Genomic DNA, 22,179 nt, shown 5'->3' on the forward strand with positions numbered 1-22,179 from the left:
AATATGTTCTTGTAATTGTTTGTATGTCTTTGGTGTTGGTTGTGATCTCTCCTCTTTCATTCATGATTTTGTTGATTTGGGTCATTTCTCTTTTCTTTTTGATCAGTCTGGCCAGGGGTTTATCAATCTTGTGAATTCTTTCAAAGAACCAACTCCTAGTTTCATTGATCTGTTCTACTGTTCTTTTGGTTTCTATTTCATTGATTTCTGCTCTGATCTTTATTATTTCTCTTTTCCTGCTGGGTTTCAGCTTTATTTGCTTTTCTTTCTCCAGCTTCTTTAGGTGTAGGGTTAGGCTGTGTATTTGAGACTTTTCTTGTTCCTTGAGAAAGGCTTGTATTGCTATATACTTTCCTCTCAGGACTGCCTTGGCTGCATCCCAAAGATTTTGAACAGTTGTGTTTTCATTTTCATTGGTTTCCATGAATTTTTTTAATTCTTCTTTAATTTCCTGGTTGACCCATTCATTCTTTAGTAGGATGCTCTTTAGCCTCCATGTATTTGAGTTCTTTTCTTTCTGACTTTCCTCTTGTGATTGAGTTCTAGTTTCCAAGCATTGTGGTCCGAAAATATGCAGGGAATAATCCCAATCTTTTGGTACCGGTTGAGACCTGATTTGTGACCTAGGATGGGATCTATTCTGGAGAATGTTCCATGGGCACTAGAGAAGAATGTGTATTCCGTTGCTTTGGGATGGAATGTTCTGAATATGTCTGTGAAGCCCATTTGGTCCAGTGTGTCTTTTACAGTCTTTATTTCCTTGTTGATCTTTGGCTTAGATGATCTGTCCATTTCAGTCAGGGGGGTGTTAAAGTCCCCCACTATTATTGTATTGTTGTCAATGTGTTTCTTTGCTTTTGTTATTAATTGCCTTATATAATTGGCTGCTCCCATGTTAGGGGCATAGATATTTACAATTGTTAGACCCTCTTGTTGGATAGACCCTTTAAGTAGGATATAGTGGCCTTCCTCATCTCTTATTACAGTCTTTGGTTTAAAATCTAATTTGTCTGATATAAGGATTGCCACCCCAGCTTTCTTTTGGTGTCTATTAGCATGGTAAATGGTTTTCCACCCCCTCACTTTCAATGTGGGGGTGTCTTTGGGTCTAAAATGAGTCTCTTGCAGACAGCATATCGATGGGTCTTGTTTTTTAATCCAATCTGATAGCCTGTGTCTTTTGATTGGGGCATTTAGCCCATTTACATTCAGGGTAACTATTGAAAGATATGAATTTAGTGCCATTGTATTGCCTGTAAAGTGACCGTGACTGTATATTGTCTGTATTCCTTTCTGGTCCATGCTGCTTTTAGGCTCTCTCTTTGCTTGGAGGACTCCTTTCAATATTTCTTGTAGGGCTGGTTTTGTGTTTGCAAATTCCTTTAGTTTTTGTTTGTCCTGGAAGATTTTTATCTCTCCTTCTATTTTCAATGACAGCCTAGCTGGATATAGTATTCTTGGCTGCATATTTTTCTCGTTTAGTGCTCTGAATATATCATGGCCGTCCTTTCTGGCCTGCCAGGTCTCTGTGGATAGGTCCGTTGCCAATCTAATGTTTCTACCATTGTAGATTACATATCTCTTCTCCCGAGCTGCTTTCAGGATTTTCTCTTTTTCTCTGAGACTCGTCAGTTTTACTATTAGATGTCAGGGTGTTGACCTATTTTTATTGATTTTGAGAGGAGTTCTCTGTGCCTCTACCAGGACCATTTCTGTAGTTGTTATTCTTTAGGAGCCAGATCAAAATACAAAATATAGGGTGCCTGGGTGGCTCAGTTGGTTAAGCGACTGCCTTCAGCTCAGGTCATGATCCTGGAGTACCGGGATCGAGTCCTTCATTGGGCTCCCTGCTCAGCAGGGAGTCTGCTTCTCCCTCTGACCCTCTTTCCTCTCGTGCTCTCTATCTCTCATTCTCTCTCTCTCTCTCAAATAAATAAATAAATAATCTTTAAAAAAAATACAAAATATACAGTGGCAGGGGGGAAGGGTGAGCAGGACTAGTGGTGCATTAGGAACCCCACTGCTACCGCCAGCTCATTTAGAGGAGATGTGATGTGCTGAGTAAAACGGGGGAACAGATGGTCTGCAGTCCACTCTCTGTCACGACCAAAAGGTCACCCAAACCGAGAAATTTTGATGGATAAAGTCAGTGTCCTTTTCAAAGAAAAGGTACTTTGTATCATTACAGTATCCACTGAAAAGGGATTTCTAGGGAGGTCTGAAAATTTCTAGAAAGCTACTAGCTGCATTTCACCAGTATCAGTTACAGATAGACCTGCAAATTCAAAGTTTCAGAAAAAGTATATCACTTGAAGAGCTATTGAAGACAGGTGTGTAAAAATACAACTGGACAGAGATCAGGGTAAGATATCTGTGTTATGCAAACCCGGAAATGCTTTTGCCAAAAATATTTTGTAGGTTCTACACTGCCTTACAGGAATTTGGATGCAGAAAACCTAAGTCCACGTCTAACAGAGACAGACTCCCAGTGGAATGGGCTGGGTTCACTATGACTGACACACTTCTTGAACCAAGCCTCAATAGTTGATGATCTAGTCCCCAGTGAGCAGAGATACCTTAGCCTGGAGACCAGCTGTAGGTGGTGTGCATAGAAAAGGAATCCAACCCCTAAATAACTCTGATAGTCAATGAATTTTCATTCTGAAAGGTCATGGGGATTATCTGTGGTGGTGGGCATGGTCCTACTGAGAAGAACGCTGGACATCATGAAGGTACAAGGGTAGTGAACACCTACTTCAGAGGTGAGGAAGAGTGATCCCCGAAGGTAGGGGAGGAAAAAGCAAGAAGGCTGGAAGGGCACCAGTATGGGAACAAGTCTTTGTTAAAATGTGATCATCAAGAATCAGCAGAAGAGAAATGAAAAATACTTATCACCTAGACTGAGCCCCAAAGATTTATGAAGGCCTACATATTTTATGAAGTCATCACATTTTTTTATTTCTGAAAACTAATCAAGCAGAGCAATGGTGAGCTATGTCATGCTCTGCTGAGGTGTTTTTGAAAGCTAAATAAAGCACATGTTTGGAAAACAATGTTCTAGGGGAGATGATTCATTATACAGTAAGTAAAAAGAACTGAAGAAAGTTTTTCAAATTTCAGAGGAAAAGAAAGTGCAAACTTCAGAGATTTGGGTCCTCTGTCTGCAAAACGGTTGGAAGTGAGCAGGAAGGAAGGCTTAGTTGTAATGGGTGACCCTAGAAATGTACACGGAGCTGAAGACTCAGAATTGAGTCTTCAGGCCTTAATAACATTTAGCTTCCTCAAAATAAGACCCACTTCACTCTTCCCATCACTCATTCCATAAATACTTAAATATTCTTCAGGTACCAGGCTCTGCAAGGTTTAATAATATCATTGCCTCCCAGTGCTCTGATGGTTTAACCTGGCACAAGTATAAGATTTTTTGACAAGTGTGAGAAGGTCCTTTCCCAGCCCACCTGCTATACTGGACCCCCTCCTACTCCCTGCCTGGGCAGATTTAATTATTTTCATAGTACTACATTCCTATTTCCTATTGATCCTGTTCCTATTGTGGCTCCCTTTTATTTTACAGAAAGCTGTTCAGTGTTTTGGTCTATCTCTCCACTGGTCTCTAGGCACCATGGGCACAAGGACAATATGTGTCCTTGCATTCATAGCCCTTGGCTAAGAGCATGTCTTATACATCATAACCACTCTGTAACTATTCTGGTAATATTCAGCTCTGCCAACAGGTCTTGATTCCTTGAGCCTCAGTTTCCTAACTAGTGCCATGGATAGGACAAGAATGTTGGATCAGTGCTTCGCACAGGCAGGTGTGTGTGGTGACACAGGCCTCCTGAGCACGCTAGTCCTCCTTCTCCTGATAACATCAATTAATTTCTCTTTCAGAAGTCACCCTTTACCAGTCTTCAGTCATGTGATTTCAGTGCTGCTGAGACTACCTGCCTCTTCTCCCAACCCTGCTCTCTAGGCTTGGGCAGAGGTTGCTAAGTGATTAGATATCAACTTTTGAGCTGCCAAAATTGCCCACACGCACAGCCTGCCTGCAAACACTTCATGTCAAGTCTTCATGATATCGTTTGTTCTCTTAGATCCACCCCAGCCTAAATCCTTAAGCTACTCCCGATCTTGCTGCAACAAAGTACCACAAATCAAGTGACTTAAACAATAGCAATTTATTATCTCACTGTTCCAGAAGATAAAGTCCAAGATCAAGGTGTTGGCAGGTTGGTTCCTTCTGAGGACTGTGAGGGAGGGATGTGTCCAGGGCTCTCCCCCTGGCTTATAGATGGCCCGCTTCTCCAGTGTCTCTGACATTGTCTTCCCTCTATACACATCTCTGTACCTACATTCCCATTTCCATAAGGACCTCAGTCACACTGGATTAGATCTCACTCTAATGACCTCATTTTAAGTTAATTATCTCTGTAATAATCCTGTCTCCAAATAAGGTCACATTCTGAGGTACTGGGAGTTAGGGCTTCAACATATTTTTTTGAAGGGGATAGAATTCAACCCATAACAGAGGAAATAAAGTCCCTTTTTACAAGAGCTGGTTTAAGCTGGGTTTCTGTCATTTGCAAGTAAAAGACTTCTTCTGCATGGTGCATTTCAATTTCCTTCCCTTACATAACTATTCTTTGAGGTCCCAGCAAGTTTCCAGAAATGGGTGATAATACACAGAGGCACGATTTTTATTTAACCAATTCAGTTCCTTCTGAGTAGTTCTTGAGGGAAACCAGAGATTCAGGATGAGGTCGTGCAGGAGGAGACCTAGGCTCTCATTTTGATTCTTCTGTTATGAATGAAGTAGGCCAAATCAACTACAAAGATAACAGCAATTTCATTTTAAAGGGAAGTAACATAATGTTGTAAAAAACCATTAATCTATGGAGGAAAATGTCTTTTTAGATAAAATATTCTGACTCTACCATTTGCTTTCTGATATTACGTGAGCCCCTGAACAGAGCTAAAAACCTCCTTCCTTTTTATGAAAAGGACAAGGCTGATTTCTCACTAAGTGATGGTGAAGACCAAATAAAAAATGTGCGTGAAAGCTCTTGGCACACTATAGATCACTACACACTATTAAATATTGCGGACTTTTTTTTTCACTTAACCAGTACTGAGACACTGTATTGCTTTACATACATTATCTCACTTAATCTTCACAATCCTATTAGATCTATTATCCACCCCAGCTTCAGATAAACTGAAAAATAAGGAGACTAGGAAATTTTTCCCAAGTCAGCTAATTAATAGCTCACAGGTGGTGTAGTCCAGATTGGAATCCAGGTAATATATGTCCAGAGCTTCAGCTCTTAACCAAGTGAGGGGGCATATAAGGGATAACAGACGACAGCTACAGAGATAAAATATGCCTATAGATGAACAAAAGAACAATGGGAAAATTGGCCACAGATGTTTGGTAAAATATTTATTAGATTTTAAATGGTGAGATTAAAGCCTGTGTTTATCCTCTGCTTCTCAAAATAGAACTGCTGGCTGAGTAAGTGCCCCAGAGGCTGAAAGACCAATAAGTGGACACGAATTCATTATTCTTTCATTCTGAGAGCAGCGGCTTTATGCACAAATCTGGCTCTCTCAACACAAGCACCACTCATCCCCTCGTAGTCAATGTGACTCCTTTGTTCAAGCCCAGCCTCTCCCTCTTGTATTTCTCCTCACTAGCAGGCTGTTAATGGTTGTTCTTCTCACTCCATTGTTGTATTGATGTCTACTTCTTGTTCTAGGTTGAATTTCACTGAGTTTTTCAATGGCAGTGTTCCTTTGAGCTCTCTGGTGAAAGAGTGTCCTCTATCAGCTTACCACTGTGGAACTATTATTCTGGCATCTTATTGTGAGTCACACTTTCCCACTCAAGTCAAAAAAGCCACATCTATTTTTTACCTATGGTTGGACTGATCCCAAGCTCACCAGGAAAGGGGATTGCATTCTCTTAACTTTGGTTTTTCTAATTAAAAAACAAAAACAACAACAACAAAGAATTGAAGCTTCGAGATGAGTGTGTAACCTTGGGCCACAAGTGCTAAAGAATAAAAACTGCATGGTTCTAGTTACATAAGCTTCACAAGCAAGACAAAACTAACACATGCAGTTAGAAGACAGATCACGGTTAACTTTGAGAAGGACAGAGATGTTTGTTCCCGGGAAGCGGGGACAAAGGTCTCCTGGGAGGGCTGAGTGGGGGTAACATATTACATTCATTTTGGGATAATTGGCTTAGCATTTGTGCATCTTTCTGTACATATTATACATCAATTAAAAAATACACAGTAGTGAATGGAAGAATTTGAGAAAGCAAAAACAAATAATTCTTATTTTATCCAGACACTTCTGTCAAGACATTTTACCCTAAGGGAAGCTGAGAAACGGGACAAAAGCTGAAGGGGTATTTTAAAGATGGGAGAAAATGACTATTTGGGAAACTCCACTTACTCATATTTGCCACAAAGGAGAAACACCTGTCCTATTACTTACTTAATAGGTTTTCTTTAAATTGACTCATTTTTAACTTAAATTTTTTTAAAAAAAAAAGCAAATTGCATATCCTAAGTATCACTTGCCATAACAGATGTAACTAAAATTGCAATGAAAACAAGTCATTCAATTAAAATAATTAAAAACAATTAAATGTAAGTAAAAATCAGTTGAATTGAGCTACAAAAACGGACACCTAAAAATAAGTTCCTCAGTCAGAAAACTAGAGCTCTTCATGACCAGAGAGAAGAGCACTCTGTTCTGTTGTGGGATTGCAGGCTTCTTGTCTCATGGAGTCAAAGAATGAATCTCATGGACACAAAAGCATGAAGTGACCTGAAAGTTTAGGATGTGAAGGTGAGAACACAAAGGAAAGGAAAAGCTCACTAGCTTGAGAGGGGTCCTGAATGGGCTGTCACTGAGAGCTTTTAGTGGCAGTCTTACTGAGAACTGACTGGGAAGCTTGTCACCTTGAGACTCTTCTGCCATCTTGGTTGGTTCCCTGATCTCTTGTTTAGCTCTGTCTCAGCCTCTCCACCTGCCAGGAATAGTTTCAGAGCTTAGTCAAGGGAGTCAGGGGCCTCTTCTCTCTCCTGTCTATCGCTTCACCCCTTCCCTATTCATGGGACAGGACCTGTGTGCAGAAAGAGCTATCAAGGAATGAGGGGTGACTCACTGGATACTTTTTAATTCGTGGGGGTTAGGGATAGCGCAAGTCTCCAAGGAATCTGGAAGCAAGGCTTTCAGGACCTTGAGGGGCCAGCTGCTACCAAGATAAGGTTCCTTTTAAACATGAAGACCTGAAGGTAGCCACGAGTTCCTTGAGGAAGGTCACTCTGCGTGTTTCAGGGATCTGTCAGTGGGCTGCAAGCTCTAAGGAGATTTTAATTTAAGTGACATTTCTTTTGCCTTTGTTTCCTACATCAGTTCTGTGTCTATATAACCATCACACTATTGCTCATCATCTTCAACCTTACACTGTAGGCATCCTGCTTTTCACACATTCATGTTGAGTTCAACAGAGAGGCGAAGTGAAAACGCAATCTCCACAACTCTGTGACAAAGGACACGGACTTGCTCAGCATCTCGGGTCATTCCCAGTTCCCTGTCTCCATGGCTTGGAGGGAAATTTGGTGCTGAGCAAAAGCCTCCTGTGCTGCTAAGGAAAAGAACCCATTTCCACATCTTTTCTTGGAAAATGCTCTTTCTTACCTAAGTGTGGGGGGGGGGCATGTGCTCATCAGCTACGGCTGGCTGCAGCACCCCTACCTGAAACCAGATAAGGGAGGAGGGGCAGCCCAGAGGGGCCCCGAATAATCACCCCTGTTCCACATTTCAGAGAACACTGCTCCATAACAGAGGTAGTATTTTCCAAATTAAAAATCAGAGTGCATGACCTTTCAAAAAATTAAAAATCAGAGCTGCCCAGAAAATCTGGAATTCATAGTGCTGTCCCTAGGACATTCATTTATTAGTCCACAAATTCTGACATTTTTTTATCAACACCAGGGCTAAACAGCAGATATGAAAATTAGGAGACATGATCCCTGCCCCCAAGGTAAGGTTTCCAGATGGAAATACAGAATACCAAGTTAAATTTGAATTTCAGATAAATATGGATTTATTTTTTAGTATATGTCCCATATATTGCTGTAGACATAGTAAAAATGTATCTTTTGTTTGTTTGAAATTCAAATTTAAGTGGTTCTGTATTATTATTTGCTAGATCTAGGGGCAAAGTTGATTAAAACAGAGAGCATGAGACGTGTCAGGGCGAAAGGGTCGTCGCAAGGTGTTTGGGTGCATGTCAGGGAAAACTTCAGAAAACAGTCTTCAGCTAAGAACTTAGGGGCTGTACCACTCATTGCAGAATTTAACAACACACCATCATGATTTGTTCTTTAACTTCTTAATGGATACATGTTTTGTCTGCATAACTAGAGCCCAAGTTGCTTGAGGACAGGGACCATTTCCTTGTGTTCCCCACATCACCTGGTACAACAGGCACACCTAACACATGTTACTGCATGAATTGACTCAAATGTTTTTATCCTCTCAAAAAGTCAAAGGGTTCTGGGGGCGCCTGAGTGGCTCAGTCGTTAAGCATCTGCCTTCGGCTCAGGTCATGATCCCAGGGTCCTGGGATCGAGCCCCGCATCGGGAATCCGTGCTCCGCGGGGGGTCTGCTTCTCCCGCTCCCACTCCCCCTGCTTGTGTTCCCTCTCTCACTGTGTCTCTCTCTGTCAAATAAATAAATAAATAAATCTTTAAAAAAAAAAAGTCAAAGAGTTCTGTTCAGTGAAACGTAACTTGTGTTTTCTAAAAGTTCCAGGCTTCAAACGCTGCAGCTGAGAATCCAGTCTGATACTTGGGAGTCAAATTAGCAGTAAAGGTATGGGCAGTTCATAGGACAGCAACCTCCTATGGATGCTTCATGATGGGGCTGGGCATCTTTCTGAGGTTTGGGTTCCTTCCTAAGAACCCCTTGTGTGGCACATTCTTGGTTGGACCACAGCTGGGCAGTCCAATGACTGTAGGAACATTTTTCTTACAAACATGCCCCACCCACACTTAAGCTCCTCTTTACCCTCCTGCAGTTTGTCCCCCACCAAACCCTGTGGTCAGTTCCAAGCTGGCCCAGGGTGAGGTCTACCCATGGCCATTGGAAGCACAGTGAAGATAACTTTCCTGACCACTTCTCCTAGCCTCCACTCTAAAGACCAAAACTGGGGAGGAGGCAGCTCTGCACCCACTGAGCACATAACCCAAAAGTGACACCATTTCAACAATTTCTAAGGCAAAATATGTTGGCGAGATAGATGTTAAACTAATCATGAAAAGACTTTAAAAGAAGCATAAGAGAAACATGTACAGAAGGTCATCAAATAGCATTTTTTTTTAACATGCTTCTTTCCCTTCAGCTCTTTAAGATGAGTAGGAATTATCATTCCTGCTCATCCCTGGGCCCAGAACACACTCTGTGGTCTGGTCTAAGGTTCTTCTCCAAATTTTTTACCACAATATCCCTGAGGAAAGAGAGCAGATACAAGGTCTAGAGTATCACGAGGACAGGAGGCCTCACCCCAGTGACTACCAGCGTCCAAAATGTCTTTGAAGTCTGTTCACCATACGGCTTATTTTCATTATTTGGCTGCGAAGCCAGCCCGCCTCCCCCACTCCACCCCATTTAGGTCAAAGATGAACGAAGCTGGACGCTAGGTAAAGCGCTAAGGACAGTTTTAATCAGTAATACACTGTTGCAAAAGGTAACAACAGTCCTGCTCTTAACTGATTTGTACTGAGGTGGGGCAGGGAGAGGGTTGTTTTAAAGAGAAAATGAGGGCGCGGGAGGACATAATGAGGACTCAGCAGAGTCAGGGAGGTGAAAACGACAAAAACCAGGAAGGGAGTGTCCCCTGGGGCTGTGAACCAGCGATTGTAGAAGTCAGGCTCCCACCCTCCTGCAGACCCTGGGAGACCAGACGCTGCCATCAGGTGTTGGCCCGCACAAACGGTAACTTCTATCGCAGCCTTGAGGGTTCTCAGTCAGGCACGTTAAAGGGGGCCAAGGTCATCCTGGGGATGTGACCCTGAGCTGTTAGGAACTACGTTAGTGTTTTGTTCGAGCCTTTCTAGGCCAAACATCAGGCCCCGTAGAGAGGAGGGCTCACGGCCCTGTGGATAGAGTGTGGTCCAGGAGCGACTGTCACTCACTTCCTAGTTGCATTTCTTACTAACCGCCCCTCTCTCCCCTCCCAAAGTCTCCAGGAAGGATCTAAAGAACCCTATAACTCGAGACGCATCTTTTGTTTCCCTGCAGCCCGCCGTGCAGCTGTCTCTGAAGAGCTTTGGGGTCAACTGCACAAGACAGAGACTAAGGGACTAGTTTGCTGCAGTGATCTCTTTCGGGCTTTAAAACCCTACACACAAACACGCGGGGGCGCTCCTTAAACCACCGCAGGCCCGACGTCAGGCCGCAGTCAGCGGAGAACTACAACTCCCAGCAGCCCCGGCGAGAGCGAAAACTACCAGCTTCCGGGAGCCGTTTCCCGTGAGCCAGCTGCTCCAGCTCCGCCCGCGCCTTCGGAAGGCGTGAAAGTATCGTGGCCGGCAGCGGCGACCGGGGTCGCAGGGCTGCGGCCACCATGGCGTTCGGCGAGGAGCGGGACTCAGGTCCCGGAAGCGGAGGCCGCGAGAAGCGGAGCCAGGGCCGCGGAAGGGCGCTCTGGTGTCACTTCCGCTGGGGCGGGACCTCAAGCTCTCCCGCGCAAATTGAAAAGTCCTTGGTGCGCGGCTGCCACCCGGCTGCCTGTGTTCTGCGCCACCTGCCTCGGGCGCTCTGGCCCAGGTGAGTCGGGGGCGTCGGGAGCAGGTTTCGGAACCCTCCGCCTACCTGCCCTGAAGCGGACGGGGAGAACCCTTCCCGGGAACGGAGCTGAGCGGGCTGTGCGTGGGCCCAGGGTGGCGGCCACTCGGGACTCCGGTCGTCCAGGGCCGGGAGGAGGGTGTCCGGCGGGGTCTTCCCGCCCCGGCCGCAGAGTCCCGAGTGCTGATCGCGGTGCAGGCCGAGCCGAGGCTGCCCTGAGCGCAGGGAGGGTCCGTGGGCGCAGGCTCCCAACCGCCGGACTTCTGCAGGGCTGGTACCCAAGCTAGCAGCCCCCCTTTCACCTGCAGTCCCCACTCATAAATGTGGAAAAGTGAATTTTCTTCTTGATGTCTTGCAGGCGAAAGGAAGCGTGTCTTCTGGAATGGGCTTGCGGGCCACTCGTGCACAGCCTGTGGACAGGAGTGAGGCGGTGAGGTCGACGGTGTGGTCGTACCTCGCGGGTGGCAGGCGGGCCCCCTGAGATGTTGCCCGCCTTGTGGCCCCAGGTCGTTCCCACTCCGCTGAAGAGGAAACGTTTAGGCGAGCGTATTTACCTAGCTTAGAAGAGACATACAGGTTTCGCAAAATGTGTACTACCTCAGTTTCCCTCAAAGGGGAAGAAAACTCTTTTTAGAGGCATTATCTGAGAGGTAGGAGGCTAATTGCTTCTCTGGAACTGTGGCTTGAGGAACACCTGCATGCCAATTACCTGCCGTATTTAAGTCAGAATCTGCCACCCGTCTCCACAATTGGTGAATGCACTGCTGGCCCTGAGCTCAGAGCTTTGATACAGTCTCAAGGTGAGGCGGACTTCTTACCCTGTTCTTTCTACCTTTCCCCCCAAACTTAAATGTTTGCTGGGAGGGGTTTATGTTTTGAAACACGAAGCAGCTGTTCAGCCCCATTGCTTCTACTTTTTATCTTGAGGAGTGGGGGTGGGGGGTGGGTGCTAGAGCTGACTCTCGAACCACAGGGTTTAGAACTGTGAGGGTCCAGGGGCGCTTGGGTGGCTTAGTCGTTGAGCGTCTGCCTTTGGCTCAGGTCATGATCCCAGCATCCAGGGATCCAGCCCCGCATCGGGCTCCCTGCTCCGCGGGAGGCCTGCTTCTCCCTCTCCCACACCCCCTGCTTGTGTTCCCTCTCCCGCTGTGTCTCTCTGTCAAATAAATCTGTACAAAAAAAGAACTGTGAGGGTCCACCAATTCGCTGGATTTTTTTTGATAAATGCAGTACAGTACTGTAAATGTATTTTCCTTGTGATTTTCTTTTTATTTTTTTAAAGATTTTATTTATTTATTTGACAGAGACACAGCAAGAGAGGGAACATGACCAGGGAAGCAGGGCGAGTGGGCGAGAGAGAAGCAGCCTTCCCGCGGAGCAGGGAGCCCCATGCAGGGCTCAGTCCCAGATCCTGACCTGAGCCTAAGACAGACGCTTAATGACTGAGCCACCCAGGCACCCCTCCTTGTGATTTTCTTAATACCATTTTCTTCTCTGCGGCTTACTTTAAGAATACAGTATATGATACATATAACATACAAAATATGTTTTAACTGAGTTTATGTAATTGGTAAGGCTTCTGGCTATTAGTAGTGAAGTTTTGGGAGAGTCAAAAATCATAGGTGGATTTTCGACTGGGTGGGGGTGGGTGCAATAATCCCCCTCCTTGTTCAAGGGTCCACTGTAGTGCTTCAGAAGGGTCTGAGCCAGCTCCAGAATTTCTGCATAGAAGGGACTTTTAAGTCCTTCTATGCTTCTTCCTGGGTGGAAGGGGGTAGATCTTAACAATGCTTTTTTGGAGAGAGAGATTCTTGCACGTTTAGCACTTCCTGGGTGCCTAGGCTTGGAACACACATGATTCCAAGTGGAAAATCACTTTGGAAAGAATAAACGTTACGGAACTATCAAGTGACGTTAGAGTTGGTGATTAGCATAAATATTCTAGACTGGAAATTCTTGGTCGGAGCCCAGTTAAAGTATTAAAGAGCAGTGATTCTCAAATATCTAAGCAATAACAGTGGCTATATCAGTTTCCAAACCCTTTTTCTTACTTTTCTAAAACTTTTGAGTAAATATATTTTGCTCTAAATATTGCTGTTTTTCCTTTCTCCTCTCACATCGTGTAGTTAACTTGGCACTATGGGGATACATGGATTACTGCAGTTTATCAAAGAAGCGTCTGAACCCATCCACGTGAGGAAGTATAAAGGACAGGTAGTAGCTGTGGATACATATTGCTGGCTTCACAAAGGAGCTATTGCTTGTGCTGAGAAACTAGCCAAAGGTGAACCTACTGATAAGTAAGTTTGGACCTTGTATTAATTAATTCTTTGTCAGCTAAGAATTAGACTTACATTGGGATCGTTTTCATTCAATGCCAGGTTTATTAAGAAGTGAGACTGAGAACATTGCCAAATCAGGAGCGACTTCGTTCTGTGATGTAGTACCAAGACACCTGTAGACAAAAACCAAAGACTGTGTCCTTTATTCGCTACTGAAGAAACTGAGTCCTGTTTGCAAAACAAAGCAGTTGCTTCAAAGGGACAAGGTGTTCTGACTCCCTTTTACTTTACTTGGGGCCCAAAGTGGTCGGCCTTGCTGATATCCAATCATAACTGCAACTTCATTTGAGGCATGTTCCATGGACTAATATCTTCTCTATTTTTTTACATAGAGACATTAGAAAAAGAAGCAAGTATGATTTCAGAACAGGGATTTTCTGGAGCGATTTGATCGCTATTATGAATTTTCTTTTTTGCAATATGTAATTTATCTCCTGGAGGAAAGGCTCCCGGATCTTGATACGACTTACTTAATCACAGTGAAAAATAGGTAAAATGTGTTAATGCTGTTTGTTTCCTGGAGGAAAGAGGGAAAGTATTGAATGGTGGATGTTTCGGGCTTTCAGGCTTCTCCAGTTAATTTGACCAAAGGTGACCCGGACCAGTACGTGTGGGATCTGAAAGCTGGGGCCCTGCTGCCACTCCATCTGAAGGCCATTTCTTTTCTGCCACTAAATTCGAATAGTGACAGGTGTAGCTGAAGACTACAAATTTTTCATTCTACCTGCAGTATTTCTTTGAATAGTTCTTCACAGGGGAAGAACTTTCTCTGCTTTTTTGTAGTTCTTAGAAATTCTGAGATTTTTGACTAATTGGAAGAGTTGTCCAAAATACAGAAAATATCCTTTATTAGAGATGTCGTTGATGAACTCCACAGATCTGCCATGTAGTAATTTATTGAACTAAAAATTTCAGGACTTCCTACAAAGTATTGTGGACTTTTTTTTTTCTCACAGCAACTAATAAGTCACATTTTTTTTTTAAAGATTTTATTTATTTATTTGAGAGAGAGCATGAGAGGGGGAGGGTCAGAGGGAGAAGCAGACTCCCCGCTGAGCAGGGAGCCCGATGTGAGACTCAAACCTGGGACTCCAGGATCATGACCTGAGCCGAAGGCAGTCGCTTAACCAACTGAGCCACCCAGGTGCCCCAATAAGTCACATTCGATAGAGTTTATTTTTCCTTTCTTACCCACCTTTGGATGAGGATATTACCTAGAAAAGGTCAGAAAATATGGATAAGTGTATGATAAGCCTTTATGACTACTATAAGAAACGAGGTAGATCTAATATGCTGACCTGGTAAGATTTCTGCAACAGGTGTCTGTATTCTGTCTGATTAAAAAAATATGTGAATTTCCTTTAAGATTTATTACGATTTTATATTAGCTTTCCCCCTGTCTTTTACATGATACTTCATTAGTAGGCCCAGAATTAGTACAAAGTCACTGTTCTGTAGACAAATACATGTCTGTTGTTACTGGTTTACAATAAAAAGAAGGACCACATAGTCTTTCATTAAGATGAGTATTATGTGATTTAAAAGATTATCTTTTAATATGTCTATTTCTGTTCTTTAGTTAAAATATCCTTTATAAACGATGGAAGTTGTAATGTGGCTCTTTTTGTTGATTGCCTTGCTGGAATAAAAAAACTAAAAGCAATACATGATCCTTGTTTAGATCCTAGACTGTTGGGGGAGGAGGGTAGCAACATTGTGCTGGAGCCAACTCATACAAGTTCGCTATACACCATCTTCTCCCAGTTCAGCATTTGGTGACCCCGCATTGGTAGTTTATTCACCACTGTAATATATTCATGTCAGGGAATTTGACAAATGCTACGGAGCAGGCACCCCTTCCCATAGAACTGGTTGTTAAACCTTTACCAGGACTCCACTAGTTACAAGAAATACTGGAACAATTGGACAAAGTTTAATATAGACTGTTTATGTTAGATGATACTTTATTGCTTAAATAGCTCGGGTGTGATAATGATATTGTTGGAGGAATCAAATATTTATTGTACTGTTCTTTCAACTTTTCAATAGATTTGAAGTTTTTTGAAGCAAAAAAAAAAAATAGGGGAAAAAGGCAAGTTTTGGAACAAAATATCAGAACTGGAAGGGGTGTCAAAACCTTTTCATCTGCAGATGAGAAAAGCATAAATAACCCATCATTTGTCACATAGACCGTTAGGATCCAAGGCAGGATTTGAACCCAAGTCTAAATTAGAGTTTCCATTTCCTGTGAAAACATTTGCTTAAAAAAGTAGTAAAAACCTTCTCTTTCATAATCTGTCTCATCTGATTTTAAAAAGAGCAAGAGTATTACCTTACAAGATGCCATGCACCTAAATGCGTTTTTCTTTATATTCATAGGTATGTAGGATTTTGTATGAAATTTGTAAATATGTTACTCTCTCATGGGATCAAGCCTATTCTCGTATTTGATGGATGTACTTTACCTTCCAAAAAGGAAGTGGAAAAGTCTAGAAGAGAGTAAGTTGATTCTCTAATCACTCTCTAATTTAATTGCATTTAAGTCTGATGCTATAGTCTTATACCAATTTTCTTAAATTTTAATTTGAGGCTTGCTCTATCATCTAGTACTTGAACAAATTTCTTTAAATGTTCCATGTGTGCTAGAAAGGAATGTGTATTCTCCAGTTACTAAGAGGAAGATTATATATCTGTCCAGTAAGTCAAGCTTATTGATTATGGTGCTCAAATCTGTATCTTTACTGTTTTGTTTGTTTTTTTGTCTTTTTTTAAAAATTTTTGTCTACTTAATTCATAAATTACTGGGAAAAGTATGTTAAAATCTGGTAGTGGATTTGTCATTTACCTTATAGTTCTGTCCACTTTTTGTTTTGTTTATTTTGAATCAATTTTATTGGTTGCATTCAAGTTGAGAATTAGTTACATTTTTGTGGTAAACTGAAACAATATATAGTGACTCTTTTAAACTCTAGTTAGGCTTCTTTTTCCTAAAGTCTGTTCTGTCTGATATTAGCATACCTATAACTTTTTTCTATGTTTCTACTGTCTTTTTTTTTTTTAATTCACCTTTAGCTTTACTACATCATTGGTTTTTAGGTTTGCCTCTTATAAAGAACACATTACCGTGTGTGTGTGTGGTTTATTTTTTTTTTTAAGATTTATTTGTTTGAGAGAAAACTCATGTTTGTGTGGGGGGAGGGGTAGAGGGAAAGAGAGAATCTAGAACAGACTCCCTACTGAGTGGGGAGCCTGCCTGCCCATGGCTGGATCCCAAGATCTTGAGCCAAAATCAAGAGTCAGCCACTTAACCGACTGAGCAACCCAGGTACCCTATGTTTTGTTTGTTTGTTTGTATCCATTCTGTCGATCTTCGCCACTTCTTGAAAATCTTTTAAATGAAGAGTTTATTCCTTTTACATTGACCATTAATTATTAATATATTTTAATACATTATTTCTCTTGGTATTTTACATTTGTCTTCTCTCTGTTTTTGTGTATGTATGTGTGTGTTTTGTGGTTTTGTTTTTGTTTTTGTTTTTTGGTAACTCCTACCTTGCTTGACTTCTGAATTGATTGTTTTTCCGCCCTTATTATGTTGTCTCTTGTTTCTAGTTGAAAAGTGAAGCATTCTGTTTCTCTTCTTTTAATAGTTATCCTAGAAATGTTATTCATATTTAACAGATAATAGTTATTTTATAACAATAGACCTTAGAAGGAATTTTTTTATTTTAATAAAGCAACTATGCCACCTCATTCATCCATTCTTCTTTTCCTCCTGTATTTGTTGTTATGTCCAGGAGTCATTATTTTTGTATGGGAAAGACCACTAGGCTTAGTTGTCAAAGGTAGTGTGAGTCACACCCAGATAGAATTAAGCCTCACTGAGGGAGCATTCTATTAGGGTGCTGCTTTCTTGGTTTTGCTCTCTCTCTCTGAGCCTAGAATCAGGTTAGAGTTTTTCAGATCTAGGTTTTTCAATCTAGCTGACTTGGAGGGCTCTGATTCTTTTTTTTTTTTTTTAATTCCAGTATAATTAACATACAGTGTTATATCAGTTTCAGGTTGGAGAGCTCTGATTCTTAAAGCCAAAACTATATAAAGTTTATTTACAAAGGAGTAACTGAAACTGTCTGAGCCCATGTTCTATTACAAATAATGTATAGTTTACTAAATATAGTCTTAATAAAAAATTAGTAGATTCTAGGTTAGTTATAAAAGGATGGGTGACAGTCCCAAACTAGTATGGCTAAGGGATTAATCCAAATCAGATCCCACCTGGGTGTCTCATGTTCTTAATTCTAATTGCAGATACTTATTAATTTTCTCTTGCTAAGCTCAAAAATCGTTTAAAAAAAATGTTACAACTGTCTGTCTGTCTGTCTGTCTCTGACCCGTGAAGTCTTTTTGTCTTTGTAGGATAAGCTTTCCCTGGGCCACTATAGCAGTGGGAGAGGCACTTAAAATCCTTTTCTACAAGCCTCTTCATCTGTGGAGCCCAGTCTAAAAGTGGAACTAGGGAATGTGTGTGTATGTGTGTGTGTGCACATTTAAAGATCAGAACCTCATGAGTTCTGACTGATTCTTCCAGTTCAGACTCACGACTGTAGAGTTTCTCTCCCCCCCCCCCCCGTCCCACAACTGTAGGGTTTCTACTTCTTCTGTAATACATCTTTATCTCCTTTCTTCCATATTGAGAATCCTTTTTTCAAGGGCACGGGGGGATGAAGTTGCAGTATCTTATAATGACTCACTTGTCTTATCCCAAAATAAGTGTAAGTATTTTATTACACTCAACAGTAGATTCAGAATAAAATACTGATACTACCACTACCAATATGATTATTGAAAACAGTTAAAATTTCCTCTTCCTTCGCATATGCTCTCTCTTTTCCCATTTTAAAAATAGCAGTTCTATATTGTTAGAATGTGTACTATCACTGTCTCCCTGTTTAACCGTATTTGGTATTGATTCTACAAATTACCACATATTTGCTTGTTATAGACCATTCTTCTGCAGATGTTATTTTGTTTTTTCTGAAATTTATTCTCTAGTAGATCCCACAAGCTCACAGAAACGGTATTTCTCGAGTTCTTCCTATGTCGATAAAGGTGCACCTTTATGCTTGAAAGTTCATTTTGATGGTGTGAAAGCCTTGACTCACATTTTCTTAAGTGTCTTAGTTACTCCATTTTCTTTTGACATAGAGCATTGCTGTGGAAGTCTGAGGATAAGCTTGTGTGTGCGTGCATTATAAATCACTTGTGTTCTTTTTACTAGAAGCCCAAAAGATCTGGGTTCATGTTCTCAGGGACCTGGTAAACACTATCAGATGAGTTAAACTTTTTTTTTTCCCCTTGCAGAAGACGACAGGCCAATCTTCTTAAGGGAAAGCAGCTTCTTCGTGAGGGCAAAGTCTCAGAAGCCAGAGAATGTTTTACCCGTTCTATCAATATCACACATGTGATGGCCCACAAAGTCATTAAAGTAAGCCAAATGAGAAATAAAGCCAAAGTAACAAATGGCTAAGTTCATCAAAGCTAGTTATGAGTCGTTTATTGGTGGGAGAACAAGGAAGTGAAGGGAGGAAAATTATTCTAGGCCTAAGCTCAAGGAAGGGGCAGGTCTCAGGAGGAAGGGAGCAGTATCTCAACAGTGGAGAGGAGTCCAACAGTCTGCAAGGGAGAAATCCTCAGGACTAAGGGATGCCCTCTCTTCCTACATATTCGAGCTTGGTGGGCATCTTGTTCTGTAGAGATGGAAGGGATGGTTCCTGGAGGGCCAGCCTAACCCCACTGCCGTGTAGTCGTCAACACTTAACACCTCTACTCTTCATGGCCGTGGGATTTGTCGAACCAGCCTCTCTGGCTCAGGACCTCTCAGACCCCTCGTCTCTTCAACCTGCTTCTTCGTAGAAGCTTCTTACCACCATAGATCTTCTTCTGCGGCCGGCAGCTTGAGCCCTCTGTTCCTCTGCTTCAGGCCTCTGTTCAAATGGCTTGGTAAACACAGGAAAATAAATACAGAGATTAAATTCTGTCATTTTATCAAAACAGTGTCAGATACACTTTTGTAGTCTGAAAAGAAAGCATGTTATTTTTATGGGGAGAATATATTCAGAACTCCAAACAAATGTCTTTTATGCTTTTGGAGCATAGCTGTTCTTAAGATGCAAGCTTTCTTTCTAAAATTTGAAATAATTTTTTCTGGCTTGTAGTTGTTTCTCTCCCTCTGAATATACAGCAGTATTTTCTCCTATAAATTGATTTTTTTAAAAAGAAATCCTTGTGGCTATATGATTAGTTCAATATGTGCTAGGACTAAAAGTGGAAAAAACCCAAAGGAAATGATTTCTGAAAATAACATGAGCATGTACATGTTGAGGCTGGTAATGAGATGGGAAGTTGTTGAGTGCTTTCTAGATACTCTGCTGGAGATTGACCATGACCTTCTCTGGCAGGCTGCTCGGTCCCAGGGAGTAGATTGTCTCGTGGCTCCATACGAAGCAGATGCACAGTTGGCCTATCTTAACAAAACGGGTATTGTACAAGCTATAATCACAGAGGACTCTGACCTTCTTGCTTTTGGCTGTAAAAAGGTACTTGGCTATAACTATATGCTGCTTTTCTGTGTAGTTGGCAGTGGTGTAAAGCAAGGAAATAAGGTTTTTCCTCTCCAGGAATCATTAATACCCGCAGTTAATATCTACCCACAATGATAATAATTACTTTATTTAAAATGAAAAGAAGGGTTTTGCTGCTTGACATTTGTGTAATCTGGACACTTTTTTAGAATAAGCCCTTAAGGTTAGAAGGTTTTATTTTTGTTTTATCCAAATTCTTCAATAGAATGTAGACTTATTATTTTCATTTTTGGTGTAACTTATATGCTTTACATTTTTCAGTTAGGTGAGGTAAATAACTTATCCAGCTGGTTGCTTTGCAGTTATTTAGAATTATGTATAAAGCTGTTTAATGGAAAATTTTATCATGACGTAGTAAGGGGGGAATTAAGATACAAAACTACAAGATGATATCGTTTTTGTTACTGCCAATGTTATTTATCATCTATAAATTTCATAGATGACTAGAAAGATCTGTAAAAGGATTAATGCTGGGTAACAGTGATAGATGAGACATGTCAGGCAACTTCTGTTTTCTTTCTGAATTTCTGTGTTCTCCAAATTTTCTACAGTGAAAATTGTATAAATGTATTACTTTAAGAATAAGAAAAAGGATTTTTGTATGAATCACTGTTTGATCACCATGACAATCCTGGATGTCAGTGGGAGGTAAGAGGTACAGAAAGGGCATTCTTTATCCCAGAGTCAGAACAAGGGAGTCCTGGCGCACAACCTGGTCTGTCGTCATCTATGCTTCAATTTCATTTATTTGTAGATTTCACAGTAATTAACTGGCCTGCCTATCTCTCCTCTCTCTCAGTGCTATGATAAAGAACAAGAAAGAATTCTTAGAAATACCGCAGGGGATTGGATAATGAAAAATTAAAATGACCCTTATAGGTTTTAACAATTTCCCTTCCTTTTGAAGGTGATTTTAAAAATGGACCAGTTTGGAAATGGACTAGAGATTGACCAGGTACGGCTGGGCATGTGCAGACAGCTTGGGGACGTGTTCACAGAGGAGAAGTTCCGCTATATGTGCATTCTCTCGGGCTGCGACTACCTCTCCTCGCTGCGTGGGATCGGCTTAGCAAAGGCTTGCAAAGTGCTAAGACTGGCCAATAATCCAGACATCGTGAAGGTAAGAGTGAGTCGCCCAGTCTGGTTGGGTTTCCGGAGTATTTCTTACATCATAGATAAACCCTTCAGAATATGAATTTTAAATATTCTATCCTCTCAGTAGCCCATATCATGTCATCAAAGGACAAAATGACTAAAACACTAGTATTTTGCTTTTGGCAACTGATGGACCTGCTTTAAGCAGTTGGCAAAATTTTTTAAATGAAGACTAATGTAAAGAGACTTAAGGGCAAAATGTTCTAGATAGAATTAATGTTAAAATGTATTATCTTTCAATTTCTGTCCTATTCTCTGTAGTGGTGGCTCTCAGATTTTTTGGTCTCAGGGTCTCTACCCCCTTTAAAGCTCTTGGTGGCAATAATTTTTGTTAAATGGGTTACAGCTGTTGGTATTCATCGAATCAAATTCAAGCAAAGATAAAATGTTGGTTAATTTAAAGCTAATAGTAATAAATTCATTACATGTTAGCATATGTAGCATATTTTAATGAAAAATAGCCATGTCTTCTGAAAATGTGAAAATTCTGACAGGGATTGCACATTTATGTAAATCTCTTTCACATGGCTTGATAGAAGACAGCTGGGTTCTCCTACCTACTTCCTCTGACATAGTATCGTGTGTCCTGTGGAAAACTGAGACACCTGCATCACCGCTCGATCATTTCTCTGATAGCTTTACCTTTAAAAAAAAAAAAAGGCAGCATATGTTGAAGAAGCTCATTTCGCCACCCCCACCCCACTCCCCTGGCGGGGTGGGGGGGTGCAGAGGGGAAGGGAGCCACACACCAACCTGCCGGTGACCCCAGGGCCACTGACTTCCGCTCTCTGGCTCTCCCCTTCTTCGTCTGTGAGTGTGGTAGGAAGTATTTAAACCACTACCAGCTTTAATCATCCATGACTCTAACAGAAGTTAGAGGTCGACTTCATTTTAATTCTCGGGTTTTGTATGTTTGTATTTTGCTTTGTGGATGAAAGGAACTTTGAGGGCGGGGAATGTGTCTTTATGTCACACCTGGGAATATAAACTAGATGTGTAACTGACTTGTTCGTAATAATAGAAAAATCGAAGAAAATACTGTTACAGTTTTTAATATGACATGGTCATGTTTGCTGGTAGAGGCTTCCAGTGCAGATAAAATCAATTGATTTTCTGTCTGTCCTCAGTCTCCTCTAATGTGAATCAGTTGATCTTGGTGATGATACATTCC

General features: G+C 41.6%; 1 protein-coding gene across 2 annotated transcripts in view; it reads left to right on the forward strand.

Moving 5' to 3' along the window:
• Positions 1 to 10,776: 10,776 nt before the first annotated feature.
• The window catches only part of EXO1 (exonuclease 1), a 39,885-nt gene continuing 28,482 nt past the window's right edge, over positions 10,777 to 22,179 (forward strand). For both annotated transcript variants that reach the window (XM_028111467.2, XM_028111468.2), the window contains exons 1-7: positions 10,777 to 10,852; positions 11,229 to 11,670; positions 12,997 to 13,170; positions 15,592 to 15,711; positions 18,574 to 18,697; positions 19,671 to 19,808; positions 20,761 to 20,973. In XM_028111467.2, the coding sequence (XP_027967268.1) occupies positions 13,010 to 13,170; positions 15,592 to 15,711; positions 18,574 to 18,697; positions 19,671 to 19,808; positions 20,761 to 20,973 (756 nt within the window). In that variant the 5' untranslated portion in view covers positions 10,777 to 10,852; positions 11,229 to 11,670; positions 12,997 to 13,009. The remainder of the gene's footprint in view (positions 10,853 to 11,228; positions 11,671 to 12,996; positions 13,171 to 15,591; positions 15,712 to 18,573; positions 18,698 to 19,670; positions 19,809 to 20,760; positions 20,974 to 22,179) is intronic.

This window comes from Eumetopias jubatus, unplaced genomic scaffold (assembly GCF_037043125.1).
Source record: "Eumetopias jubatus isolate StellerSeaLion01/CBP00866 unplaced genomic scaffold, mEumJub1_p1.0 scaffold_12, whole genome shotgun sequence".
NCBI classification, from domain to species: domain Eukaryota; kingdom Metazoa; phylum Chordata; class Mammalia; order Carnivora; family Otariidae; genus Eumetopias; species Eumetopias jubatus.